Source organism: Balearica regulorum, chromosome 19 (genome assembly GCF_011004875.1).
Source record: "Balearica regulorum gibbericeps isolate bBalReg1 chromosome 19, bBalReg1.pri, whole genome shotgun sequence".
Taxonomy (NCBI): Eukaryota; Metazoa; Chordata; class Aves; order Gruiformes; family Gruidae; genus Balearica; species Balearica regulorum.
Genome location: NC_046202.1, coordinates 5,811,624 through 5,824,443, shown reverse-complemented (window position 1 = coordinate 5,824,443; position 12,820 = coordinate 5,811,624). Strand labels below are relative to the sequence as shown.

General features: G+C 52.9%; 2 protein-coding genes across 4 annotated transcripts in view; one reads left to right on the top strand and one right to left on the bottom strand.

Moving 5' to 3' along the window:
- Positions 1-182: 182 nt before the first annotated feature.
- On the bottom strand, positions 183-2,047 carry SDF2 (stromal cell derived factor 2). The gene is made up of 3 exons (XM_075771895.1): positions 1,847-2,047; positions 1,559-1,755; positions 183-1,099 (listed from the first exon to the last, which is right to left on the bottom strand). Exons 1-3 carry the CDS (start codon positions 2,025-2,027, stop codon positions 812-814), a joined length of 666 nt encoding a protein of 221 aa, XP_075628010.1. The 5' UTR covers positions 2,028-2,047; the 3' UTR covers positions 183-811.
- Positions 2,028-12,820, top strand: part of SUPT6H (SPT6 homolog, histone chaperone and transcription elongation factor) — a 28,225-nt gene continuing 17,432 nt past the window's right edge. The window contains exons 1-7 of one of the 3 annotated variants that reach the window (XM_075771891.1): positions 2,028-2,151; positions 8,555-8,696; positions 9,178-9,336; positions 9,521-9,591; positions 10,245-10,440; positions 11,119-11,203; positions 11,606-11,879. In XM_075771891.1, the coding sequence (XP_075628006.1) occupies positions 8,588-8,696; positions 9,178-9,336; positions 9,521-9,591; positions 10,245-10,440; positions 11,119-11,203; positions 11,606-11,879 (894 nt within the window). In that variant the 5' untranslated portion in view covers positions 2,028-2,151; positions 8,555-8,587. Of the gene's footprint in view, positions 2,152-2,954; positions 2,979-8,554; positions 8,697-9,177; positions 9,337-9,520; positions 9,592-10,244; positions 10,441-11,118; positions 11,204-11,605; positions 11,880-12,820 lie in introns of those variants that run through there. The other 2 variants (XM_075771892.1, XM_075771893.1) reach the window with 2 other exon arrangements.

Below are 12,820 nucleotides of genomic sequence, written 5' to 3'. Positions count from 1 at the left end.
CCGGGCCGGGCCGGGCCGGGCCGAGCGGCGCTTTCCCGGAGTGAGCGGCAGCCGCAGCGCCCCGCCGGGGCCGGCACCGGGATATGGCGGCGGTGGTGGTGGTGGGGGGGGGCACCGGGTCCGCCCCCCCAGCCCCGCTCGTCCCTGCCACCCCCCCCCGCACAAACAGCCACACGACAGAGGAGGGTTTAGCTCTTTTATGGGCCCCGCCGGGTGCTGGGAGCGGTTGGGGGGAGTGGGGGGGTGACGGGGCACAGCTCCCGGGGGACAGCAGTCCTTTGGGGTCCGCGGCTGGAGGGAACGGGGGAGCAGAGGAGGGAGCTACAAGGGAAGGGTTGGGGAGCTCAGGAATCGGCTCTGGGTCAGGTCTGGATGTTGAGCTCAGCTTCTTTGGGTTAGATCTAGATGTTAGGCTTGGCTTTGGGTCAGGTCTGGACATTGGGCTCGGCTTTGTGCTGGATTTGGGATGTGGGGACCTGCTTTGTGCTGGATCTTGGATGCTGGGCTCTGCTTTGGGTCAGGTCCAGACATTAGGATCTGCTTTGGGTTGGATTTAGGATGTGGGGACCTGCTTCATGTTGGATCTTGGATGTTGGGCTCTGCTTTGGTCAGGTCTGGACCTTGGGATTTGGGACAGCAGAATCCACTCCACCTCGAATTCAGGACAGTGGGATCTGCGTCGTGTTGGATTTGGGACTCTGTGTCCTGGTGTGTGTCAGACCCAGGTGGGGACAGGAGCCATCTCCTGGGTCGAGTGGCCCCGAACACCGCAGGGCAGCGCCCAGATGCTCGGCAGCAGTCTGTCTGTCCATCACAACTCAGCATGGTACTGCTCCGCTTTGAAGACCTCGCTGGGCTGCATGAAGATGCCCTCCATCACCTTCCAGTAGTTATTCTGGCTGGAGGCGGCCATGCCGTGCACCTCCTTCTGCCCGTGGATGGGCCGCCCGTACTGCTCCCCCGTCACCGAGAGGAAGACATCGGTAGAGGCGTGCTGGAAGCGCACCTCGCCGTCCCGCGACCAGTAGGTCCCACTGCACACCACTGTCCAGTCGTCCAGGTAGTCGCCCTCGCCGGCCTCCCCGAACGCGCTCACCTCCTGCGGGTGACAAAAGAGCTCGTTTGGGGGCCGGATGGGGGACGGGGGGGGGGTGCTCAGGGATATTGAGTTGGGCTCAGAGGGCAAGGGGGGGAGGAAGGGGCTTGGGGGACAAGGGAGTCCTTGTTGGGATTGGGGCTCTCTCGGAACTTGGAGGGTCTGGATGGGACTGGGGTGCTGGGGGAAAGGGACCGGGTTTGGGGGGGACAGGGAGAACCCAGCAGGGACTGGGGAGCAGGGTGGGGCCGGTGGGGACATGGGGGACCAGGGAACATGGCAGCGCTGGTAGGGATGTGGGGGACAAGGGGGACCTGGTTGGGACTGGGAGGACCCGGCAGGGCCTGGGGCCCCGGTGACAAGGGGGGGATCCCCGGTTGTGCCCGGGGAAAGGGGCTGGGCCGGGGTGACAAGACGGGGGATCCCCGGTCGGGCCGAGGTCCCGGGGATCCCAGCAGGTACCTGGTTCCCGGAGAGCGGGGAGGCGAAGCGGTGGCTGTGGAGGTTGCGGCCGGTGCCCAGGTGGGTGAGGCGGATGGCCTGTCCGCAGCGCACCGGCGTGCCCCGCTCGCAGACGGCCGCCGTGCGGCCCCGCACCCGCCAGTAGCTGTTCCCGTCATCCGCCGCCGACACCCCGGTCACCGACTGCTGCCCGCTGCCTGCGAAGGGGGAAGAACCGCGGTCAGGCACGGTGCCGGTACCGGGGAGCGCGTGTGTGTGTGTGTGTGTGTGTGGGGGGTGTCCCGTTACCGGAGCCGTAGCGCACATCGTGCGAGTGCAGGCGGACGTTGTGCTTCACGTTAAGCAGCTTCACCACGGAGCCGCAGGTGACGGGTCCGGGGCCGCCGTGCACCGCCGCGCCCAGCGCCAGCACCAACACGGGCACCAGAACCGGCGGTACCCGCCGTCCCGCCGCCGCCGCCGCCCCCATCCCGCCGCCGCCGGAAGCGGAAGTGGTGCCGCTCCGCCCGCCGGGAGGTCGCCGCTCGTCTGCTCCGCCCCCCCTCGCTCGCCGCCGCCGCCGCGGAGGCCTCCATTTTCCCTCGGCGCCTCGGGTAAGGCCGTGCCGGCCGGGAAGGGGGCCGCGACGGGCTGGGCGGGGGTGGGCAGCGGCAGCGGCGGCTCGGGGGGGCTCGGCAAGGTCCGCGTCGCCCTGGTACGGGCTGGAGGGGGGGGGGGGCGTTGCCAGGGGAACGGCGGGGCCGCTGCCAGGGGAACGGTGGGGCCGCACAGGGCCCGGGGCGGCTCTGAGGCCTCCTGGGTGGCCCCGGGCCCCGGTAAGGGCGGCATGGAGGTCTCGGTGCTTGTCGTGGGGCTAGGTCGCGGGTCTTGGTGAGGGGGGTGAAGGCAGCGGCGGCCCCTCCGCTCCCGGTTGTCGGCCGCGGGTGGGGCTGGCGGCAGCAGGAGCCTTCTGGGGCGGCGACCGCGGTTGGGGACCATGCCGCAGCGGGGTGACCCGGGCTGGGGCGGGCAGCGCCCGGGGGGGAAGGCTCGGCGGTGGGCAGGGGGTTAACGGCCGGGCTGGGGGGGCCTGGAGGGTGCCGGAGCCCCCCGCCCGCCGGAGCGGCCCGTGGCAGAGACCGCAGCGGCCCCGGGGACTGCGGAACGTCGGTGACACGGTAGGAGAAGCTGGTAGATGCGAGGTGATGAACATGGAGAGCATCGGCTTGCTTTTCGGGGGAGGGGGGGGTGTTGGAAAGGGTCTGACCTTTGTTTCTCAGGTACGCTGGTGGTCCGGATCCCCCCGCTCCGCAGGTGTAATTCCTGAAGCGCTGCGTTGGGTTTTGCAAACTTCTGGCAAGGTTCTCCATGAAATGAGGGGCAGCAGCCTGGGAAGGCTCTTTTGGGGATTGATAACTGACTAAAAGGTGGCAAAGAAAAGGTAGGGGTGAATGATGGGCGCTCACAGCGGAGCGAGGTTATTGAGGAGTTTCACAGTCATCTCTGCCGCTTTTTTTTCTGAATGTGGTGATGTGGAGAAGGAAAATTTAATCCAAAATTATTTAGGGTAGCTAAACAGGACTGCGCGATGTGGCAGAGACCAGATAATACTGAGTGGCCAAGTGCTAGTGTGGTAAATGAGATACGATGGCAACGGATGTAATGAAGGTAACAAACACCACAGCAATTGACTATACATCAGGTTTTACTATTCCGGAAAGAGCCATTGGTGTCTCAGCAATTGTTTCTATTAAAACATCGCTACAACACCCCGCCGTAGCCTAAAAAGGATATTTTGGAATTACTTTAAAGGAGCAGAGAACAAAGCAGAAAACATCATTATGCTGCTGTATAAATCATTGGCAGTTTGTGCCCTGGCTATTGCTGGCAGTTCTGGTTAGCCCGTCTCAAAAGGGAGCACTGGAAAAGGTAGAGGCAGGAGCCGTGCGGAAAAGCAGGTTTCCGTGTTTGCTCACCTTAGGGGAAAAGCTTGCTGACAGGAGATACGATGCAGGTACACGAAGTCATGGGCAGGTCAGAGAAAGGGAGGAAGGAACATCAATTTTCTGTTTCTTACAGGAAATTATGATGCAGCAGGTCTAAAATAAACAGGCGGAAGTGCTTTTTCACACAACATGCTATTAAACTGTGGCACTCTGCCACAGGATGTTCCACTGCCCGATAGCATTGGGGGCGGTAGGACCAACGGGGAGCATTAAAACTAACGAAGCAGGTATGGGAAGTTCCTGAGCTGCATTTGCTGGCTGCCTGGACTTTCCCTGTCGCAGCATCATTGGTCTCCAGTCGTCATTTCTCTTCTGTGCTCCTTTGCACACCTACCACCAAGGAGGGGAGGAGTGTCTAGTTTAGGTCCCGACTTCAGAAATTGGTAAAACAGCTATAAAAGCTAAATACAAAACTATATGTTGCTGATGCCCTATCAGGGCTGGCAGGCCCCGGCAGAGCTTGGCCCTACAGAACTCCCTGCCTGTACCGAGAAGTGTCTCTGAGGAGGAGCTCAGCGCTGACGAGGTGCCTGTGAGGGTGTTTTGTTGTGGTGTGAGTGCCTCACAGGGATATTTTTGTTAGGCTCATAAGCTTCAAATTAAAAGAAGCCAACGTGATCTTGTCTGAATTCTGTGGTGGGACACAGCCTGGAGATCATTGCCTAGTGATTAGTGTTAAATCCACACATTCCAGCTCAATCATGGTGCTTTTTTTTGTTTTTGATAAGGAAACCAACATTGATTTCATTGTGAGAGCTTCAGGGGGTGGAACAGTGGTGTTACCTTTGCAGTTTGTTTCGGTTTTTCCTAATGAGCCATTTATTGTCACAGTCTTTTACTCCTGTGGATGTACTTGGGCCATGTTAAAATTAATTTCATGAGCATTTAATTGACAAAATGAATAGATTTGGCTTCCTTAGGCTCTGCATTTTAATTGAGTTGAGTTTCCCAGCCTTTGTATTCTCACAGAGCTTTCTGAATCCTCTCCAATTTAACTTTTCTCTTTGAAATGTAGACACGAGAACTGAGCAAAACTCCTCAGTAGTGGCTTTGGCAGTGTGGTTCCATGGATCTACGTGATCTTAAGTGGACTGTGAGTTGAATTGTGAAATGGCAGAGGCTAAAACAATCCCTGTGCAAACCGTTTCTCCCCTAACCCGCCCCCCCACGAAACCAGTATAAGCCTGGGTCAAGGCCTTGATGTAGTTTCTCCCACGGAGGATGGGAAGAAGTCAGGACTTGCTTCTCTTCAGCACCAATGCTGCAGTAGAGCCTAGATTAGCAGTTATTTTTGCTGTTCTGTGCATTGACGCTGATATCCTGAGGTTGAATGCTGAATAATAAATGTCTCTCGCTGTGAGGACACTCCTTGTTATTCTGTGAGCACCGCTGAGGTCCCATGCCTTAGTTGTCATCCCTGTGCCTGGAGACCATGAGATGCTTCTGATTTCACTCACCCCAGGCCTGCTCAGGCTGTGAAGCTCCTGTGTGGCACTGCCGTTCCCGATGCCATCCTGCACGCCGTCATGTCCCTGCCTCGCCACAGTGCCGCCTTAACTGGCAAGGTGTGGGAGTTTTTCCCATATCATACTCTAATGTTTTGCAGGTACTCGTCGTGTATTTCCATTTCTAAACCTAATGGGTTAACTTTTGCTTGTGTATGATGTACAAAGCTGCGTCTGCCTCCAGCACTGTGATGTTTTGCAGTCCTGAGCAGCCAGCAGGTATCTAAATGCATGGCCAAGGGTTTAGGGTATTTGAACGTCTGGCTTCCAGAATTCTCAGGTCCATCACAAAGCAGCACTTCTGTTCTAAAGGTGCTACCTCACCTAACCAGGGAGACAGCCCACAGTGTCTGCAGCCGATGTCCAGCCCAGTCCTGCCGACCTGATCAGAGATGTAGGGTCTCGGTATTGACGGCGAAGAGAGCTTTCTGCCCAGTGTCATCCCAGTTAAAAGGAGCTGTGGACTCTGGACAATTGCCATTGTGCCCTTGAGCTGAGCAAAGTGCAGACAACCCTGGTTGAAAGCAGAGGGCGTGTAATTGCTCAGCCCTGAGCTGCTCTGGCGTTGCTGCCCAGCGAGAGAGGCTGTGCTCGAGGTGCCTGGCTCGGTCTGGAAGCACCCACGCTTCCTTCGCATGCTGCCATCGCGACGCTGTTCGCTGCATTGCCATTGTCCGTGGTCCATCTCTGTCGGTGTCTAGTGGCCATGGGGTATCTTTGGGGTAAAGCTATATATACATGTCACCTCTAGGAGCCTGTCTGCTTGTGCACAGGTAAGCATGCAGGATTAGGCACCATCTCCCTGCATTTTTGGTGCTCTAGTGCAATTTAGTACTTGTTCCTGTGCTACAGCAATCTTTGATCCTCTCCTGGGAGCACGTTGCAGGAGCAGGGATGCTGCTGTGCTGCTCCGAGGAAAGGCCTGCAGCATGATACAACTGGCCTGGCCCAACATGCGCAGTCTGAGGTCTCGAAACCTGGCCAAGCCAGACAAGCTGTGCTGCTAGAGCAGGGCTTTCCTTGTGTGACCGGCTGCTCGGGAGGCTCCTGCCAGGCAGCAGTGCTGGTCCAAGCTCTGCCTCTGCTCCTCTGTCTACGCTGGCTGCAGTCTCTGCCTGCCTCCCTGTCCTGTTTTATTTCAAATAAAGGCCTCTCTGGAGCAGAGGGTGGGAGAGGCACCCTTAGTCTGTATCTGATTCAACGTCACCTTGGTAATAGCTACCCTTGCTTCTGTTTGCCATGCTAAGTGACATCCCCGCTGTCCTGAGGTGGATTTCACTGGAGCTGAAAGCACCCGGTTTTGTGGGTGATTCATGTGGAACCTGCTCAGCTGGATCATTAAATAAGATGGGTTTCCTAAGTCATAGCTGTTCCTTGTGTCCAGACAAATTTGATTTGACAGGAACTGAAATTGCCAGGAAGTGGTAGAACAAGTGATGAGGAAGAAAGTTGGAATTGCGAGTGAAACGCTTGACTGGCGGAGGATAGTAAAGTTGTATGTGGTGCTGTGACAAGGGGTTTTCGTTCTTGCTGGATTTATGTGTTGATCATGGACAGAGGAGAAATGAGGTTTTTAGACTTAGAAGTAGAAATGCTCTAGGAGAAGCCCAGCCTGCAGTTTTCTGTATGTTAATACACCCTGATGGATACATGTGGAAGAAGTAGTGGTGAGGAAGTGTGAAGTTGCCATAATATTCATACACAGGCTGGTAAGCATAACAATTCCTGTTCCTCTACTGTATGTAGTTACACAATTCATCAGTGGCATTTGCTTCAGGAACACGTATTTAACTAGCATCTGTACCGCCCTCAGAAGAGTTATTTGAGAGGGATGCTGAAGTACGTGTGTGTGACTTCCACAGTGTCCTCTCGAGGCTGGGGATCACCCCATGCCCACGCACCAAGCTGGAGCAGCAATGTCCTTTCTAGGTGCAGAGCAGTAGCCTTGGTCTGCTGCGATTTCAGCCTGTCTGGAGCATTACAGATAGATGTTGGCCACAGCCATGTAATCCACAGCCAAGGAGTGTGAGCTGCTATCTGCTTGTGTCTGAAATCTGGCAGAGGTCTTTGCCTTGCCTTTGTTGTGGGTTTTCTTTAATGAGATATGGCCGACACATTCCTTCGGAGCTATTAGTATTTTAAGACTTAAAAGATTCTCCAAGCTCATTCTTGCACTTTTCTTTTTTGAAGCTGAGAAGTCCCTGGTTTTCTCTATTGTGTTGGTGTACCAGATGTGTGGATCTGAGGCAGAACAAGAAGTCCTGCACACGTGGAGTGTCGTGGCAAAACCTTGATGAGGTTCTCCTGTACGGGACTGATTTCCTTCAGCTGTTTGTTTGCAGTAGGGAAATGATTATGGAACATTTTGAAGTGTGTTTGTTTAGGTATCGTTCCCCGGCGTATGAAATTCTTTTCTCATCTTTTTTTTTTAATGTTAAATTACATCAGATGTAATTTAACATGGAGGTTTTGGCTTTAGATCTGACACTTCATCTGAGCTTCTTTTTGTACCTTCCCAAAGGCTGGTACTTCTTCCTGGGCTGGCTTTTTCATCTTCACAGCCATTTGAGGAATTGATTTGGGTTTTGTTATAGCTGACTTTCGGAAGCTTCTGTTTTGATGTATGTAAAAAGGAACTAAAAAAAAAAATCCTTTGAAAATTTTAAAAATGACAGCAAGTTTTGAAACCACAAGAAGTTAAAGGCTCAGAGAGAAAGAACTTGAGCCACATCTTTTGGACATACACTTCCCTTTGTGCCAAGCTTGGTTTATACAGCTTCCAGAAACCCCAGTTGGGGAAAAACATCAAACAAAAGGTTCTGGATATAGAAAACACCCCGTTTCTGTAGTCTCTTGTTACTTCCTAATCTCTGGACAGAGGCCCCTGGCCTGGAACATCCCAGCCACCGCTTTGGCTGTGTGGGGCAGTGGAGCTGGGCAGCCGGCAGCCCCCAGCCCCGACCCTGCGGCACCCCCCCAAGCCTCTCTACTGTTTGCTCTGTGGGGCTCCGCAGAGCCTTGCCGACGGCCTGCAATTGCAACTCGGTCGAGGCCCTTTTCAGGATCACCCTGGCTTCAATAACTGAGTGAGAATTAATCATATTAAGATCGTAATTGGTTGGACTGTGTGCCTAACACAGTGCAGCATCGGTGACAGCGTGGGGTTGCTTTCCTGGCCGTGCAGGAGAGTACAGACGGGATGAAGGGCTTCGGCTGCGTGCGCCGTTTCAGCCGCAGCTGGGAGCTCGGCCGTGTGACGAGTGCTGCTGTGACAGGTCCTGTCCTGCTCGCTGAGATGTGGCTTGACAGGAGCTAGCGGTACTTGGCTGCTGGCCAATCTCTGGTGACAGGAATGTCCTGGCAAGGTGGACACTGGGTAATTCAAGGCCTTGATAGATGATTTGAAACCCTCTTGCCTTAGCTGTCTTCTCTTCAAAACCCTGTAGGGGGAAGTGCTCGTGTTTTGCTCGCTCAGCTGATGTGATGGATGTCTCCTCTTTCCCCAGTTCCTGCGGAGCTGTGTGTGAGACACTGCAGCCATGTCTGACTTTGTAGAAAGTGAAGCAGAGGAGTCAGAGGAGGAGTACAACCAGGATGGGGAGGTTGTGCCCAGAGTAACCAAGAAGTTTGTAGAGGAAGATGAGGATGGTGAGTCTACCTGTCTGCTCTGAGTTTGCTGAATTGTCTGTGTGCCTCGCTGCTCTATTTTACATCCCGTGACTCTGCAGATGGGGCAATAACTGTGCTATAATAGCATGGCCATCTGTAGTCAATAATCTCAGCTGTTTAAGTGCTTCCCTTCCTCAAAGTGCTTAGGTGGTTTTTATATTCAGCAGTAGAAAATACACTGCTTCACCCCTGTGGGACTTGCAGTTGCACAATTTGATAGTAAACAGTAAGAGAAATTCTCCCAGTGTGACCACTCCACCTGTTCCCTCTGCAGAGAGAACATGAGACAAGAAGTGGGGCTCCAGCATGAGCAGCTGGCTGGGTTCTGTGTCAGTAAAAGCGTTCAGTTAAAACTCTCTGCATGGATAGTGGGAAGGAAGATGCCATTTGCACAGAGCCGAGAAAGAGTCTCTGCAGATAACCAGTGAATACATGTCTAACACTTCCTGCTCTCCACCAGATGAGGAGGAGGAGGAGGAGAATCTTGATGATCAAGATGAGCAGGGGAACCTGAAAGGATTCATTAACGATGACGATGATGAGGAAGAGGAAGAGGAGGAAGAAGCCAGTGACTCTGGAGACTCTGAGGATGATGTTGGCCACAAAAAGAGAAAGCGCAGTAAGTTTTATGATGATAGTTCATAGCAGGCCACAGCATAATTCTCTCACACTGCCCTGCTGGAGAGCAGAGCTCTCCCTCTGCCCTGGGTGTCTGCAAGGGGAAGTTATGCCCTTCTCCCCAGTTGATTCATTCCTGGCTTAACAAAGGGAGAGCGTAACTCGTCTCTGCTTTCTTCTCTTAGCTTTTGATGACCGCCTGGAGGATGATGATTTTGACCTCATTGAAGAGAACTTGGGCGTTAAAGTCAAAAGAGTGAGTTGTGTTCCCATGCTGCCGTTAATGGTGTGGTGCGTCTTGGCACGAAGGAGGGTGGGCTCCTGCCTGGAGTGAGCGAGCGGTGCCTCCCGTCTGTTCCTGTCGTCTTGGAAAGGGAGTGCTGAGTGCTCGAAGGAAGCAGGAGCTCTCCCTGCCCAGGCAGCTGGGAACTGGCTCCTAGGGCTTGCAAAACACTTTCTGCTTGTTCCTAATGTTGCTATATTCCTCCCTTCCCACCTCTGCCCGACAGTCTCAGAGGAGCCCATCTTACAATTACTTTCTCCTGCGTGCTCCTAACCTCAAAGTCATTGCAAGCTATTATGGGCTCTGAAGCTCCTTCCTTAACATGTGCCAGAGACACATCAAGCCAGGCTAACACTGGTTGTGACAGCACACAAGTGACACAGGTCTGGACACAGGGCAGTCCTCAGCAGGGAGTTTTTATGTCATGTACACACTGTGCCCAAAGAGCACCCGCAGCACGGCTCCCAAGGGGGTGGCTCTTCCCCGCTGTGTGCCTATGCCGTGCTGGGCTCTGTCCTGCTTGCTCTCAGGTCCCTGCAGAGGAAGTGCAGTTCTGGCCTGGAAGAGACCACACTGAGCTTGAGTGCCAGGAATTACGTGCACTAACAAGCTTTTTTGGCTTGCAGCAAAAATTCAGGCGTGTGCGAAAAATGTCTGATGATGAGGATGACGAAGAGGAAGACTATGGAAAGGAAGAACACGAGAAGGAAGCCATTGCTGAAGAAATCTTTCAGGATGGTGAAGGCGAGGAGGGAGGGGAAGCTGTTGAAGCTCCTGTTGCTCCACCAGAAGAGGAAGAGGAGGAGGAGGAAGATGAATCTGGTGAGTATGGATGGTTAATTACACCCAAAGTTTGTCCTAGGATTAAAGTACAGGAACAAAGTTAAGACTTTCTCTGAGCTATAAGTAACTGAAGGCTGTAGCCCTGTTGTGGTAAAGCTCTTGCTGGTCTGATTAATACAGTCTTCAGAATTAGATGCTTCTGGGTGGCAGGTTTAGTTTGTCTGTCTACACCACTTTGTCCAGAAGCACATTACATGTGCTGAGGTATTGAATGTCTCCTCTAAGCTGCCTCCAAAATGGAAATGCTTCAAATGAAGGAAGTCAGGGCACTGTTTAGTACCTAGTAGCGCAGCGCATGCCTGCCCTACTTCTCCTCCTGTCACCATGCTAGTACCATACTGAAAGATTTTCAAGAAGTCTGTCTACTGTCCAAAGCAGCAAGGCCTTTTCTGACTGCATTTTCAGTGTATGGAGCTCCAGATAGTTGCCAGGTGGCTCTGCCTGTGTTTGGAAGTTTGTTCTAGCTTGTTATTGTGGGTCAGACTCCTGGAATGTCTGAGATTGGTGTAGGAGATGCTGTGGGTAGCTGGGCAGACTGACAGCCAGCGGCAGCCTAAGTCTGTGGTGGAGGCTCATAGTTGCACTGGCTGAGCTTTGTCAGAGGTACCAGTTGAATATGCGAGTGTCCTGACCCCTACATTGCTTCTCAATGTTCAGACATCGACGACTTCATTGTGGATGACGATGGGCAACCTCTGAAGAAGCCAAAATGGCGAAAGAAGCTCCCTGGATACACAGATGCGTAAGTGTTGATTGGAAATTGGCCTGAAACCTTGAAAACAGCGCTCAGTTTACTTGATTCTTGCAAGTGCAGAGTGATTCAGCTTGTGGTTGGATACCGCTGGTCTCTTTCCCCAAGGGAACCTGGTAAATTTAAACACGGAGCTTTTAGTCTTTGATTTCTTAAATGTCTGACTCGTTCCTTTCTCCCCTGGATTTTCTACAGGGATACCAAAACTAGTCCCTTAAGAGAAGTATTTGCATGTAAAGCTCGGAGTTGTGTACCTATCCATGACTTTTTAGCCTAGGTGTAAAAACTACAGCTTAGACTTAGGTGCTCTGGCCTCCTCTGAGTGGCTAGAAAGTTGTTCTTTCTCACAGCCTCACTGCACTGTGAGGCTGAACGATAATTTTTGCCTTCCAGTGCTTTGCAGGAAGCCCAGGAAATCTTTGGTGTGGACTTTGACTATGATGAGTTTGAGAAATACAACGAGTACGATGAGGAGATGGAGGAGGAATATGAGTATGAGGATGAAGAAACTGAAGGGGAGACCCGTGTACGACCCAAAAAGACTGCCAAGAAGCGCGTCAGTCGACGTAGCATCTTTGAGATGTACGAGCCCAGTGAGCTGGAGAGCAGTCACTTAACAGACCAGGACAACGAGATCCGCATGACAGACATGCCTGAGAGGTTCCAGGTGAGGAAGAGGAGCAGATGTGCAGGCAGAAAGCATTTCAGCTCCCACCAAGTACAGCAGGCCTGGGACCTGCAGGCCAGCTTTCTCACCTGGCTGGATTTTGACATCTCTTTTTCCCCTCTTTGAAGATCCCACCTATCAAACGTTTAGGCTAAAACTGCATTCAAACATATTGGGGACTTAGTAAACTGTTCCAGCTGTGCAAACCCGGTTTTAGCACCGCTCATGGTTTCTCTTTGGCCACTGGGTGCCAGTGTTGCACTCCTGGGAGTGGTGCAGGACTTGTGCTCTGCTAAGATGTCCTTTATGCTGGATGCTATTAAATCCCATGAGTTTTATCCTGGATAGCAAGAGTGAAGCCGCAGTGCCAGAGAAGGTTTACTAGGGTTTCCTAGCTACCCGTGTGCCAGTCAACACGTAACTGTTGATGAGTCACATAACTGTACAAGGTGTTTCTGTAACTCAATTTAATCCAAGAGATTGGGAGTTATACTGCTCTCAATGCGGAGTCCTGTTTGTGGTGGTAGGAATCATTCTGGTATCTCATCTTTTTATCCTAATTTTGCCCTGTATTCAGGCTTTGCCTGAGCAGTCCATGCTCTTCCATCTCCCTTTAGTATATGTTAATGTAATTCTGGGCAGAGGCTTGTTACCTTCCTTTGTAAAATGGGATGTCTGAAGCTGCCAGCTTTTCAGAGGAACCTTTTTTCCCATGTCAGTGTGCACAGCACAAGGGAATGCTGTGTGTAATGTCTTCTGGCCGTATGTGACCTCTTCAAACATTGTCTTCTTCACGGATGTCAGTGATGATTAGAGCAGGCCCCTTGAAAGAGAAGCGGCTGAGACTAAATGCCCAGAGAGGTTTTGAAGCTGCTTTATGTTCTGTTATTCTATGGCTGCAGCAAGAAAAGTGGTAACAAGGCTAGAACAGGCATAGATAG

What these genes read in the sequence shown, in the direction of transcription:
- SDF2 (XM_075771895.1), bottom strand. Translation starts at nt 2,027, where the DNA reads ATGGGGGCGGCGGCGGCGGCGGGACGGCGGGTACCGCCGGTTCTGGTG. An exon ending in CGATGTGCGCTACGGCTCCG is followed by an intron (nt 1,756 to 1,846) that starts GTAACGGGACAC and finishes CCCCCTTCGCAG; the next exon opens with GCAGCGGGCAGCAGTCGGTG. An exon ending in CCCCGCTCTCCGGGAACCAG is followed by an intron (nt 1,100 to 1,558) that starts GTACCTGCTGGG and finishes TGTCACCCGCAG; the next exon opens with GAGGTGAGCGCGTTCGGGGA.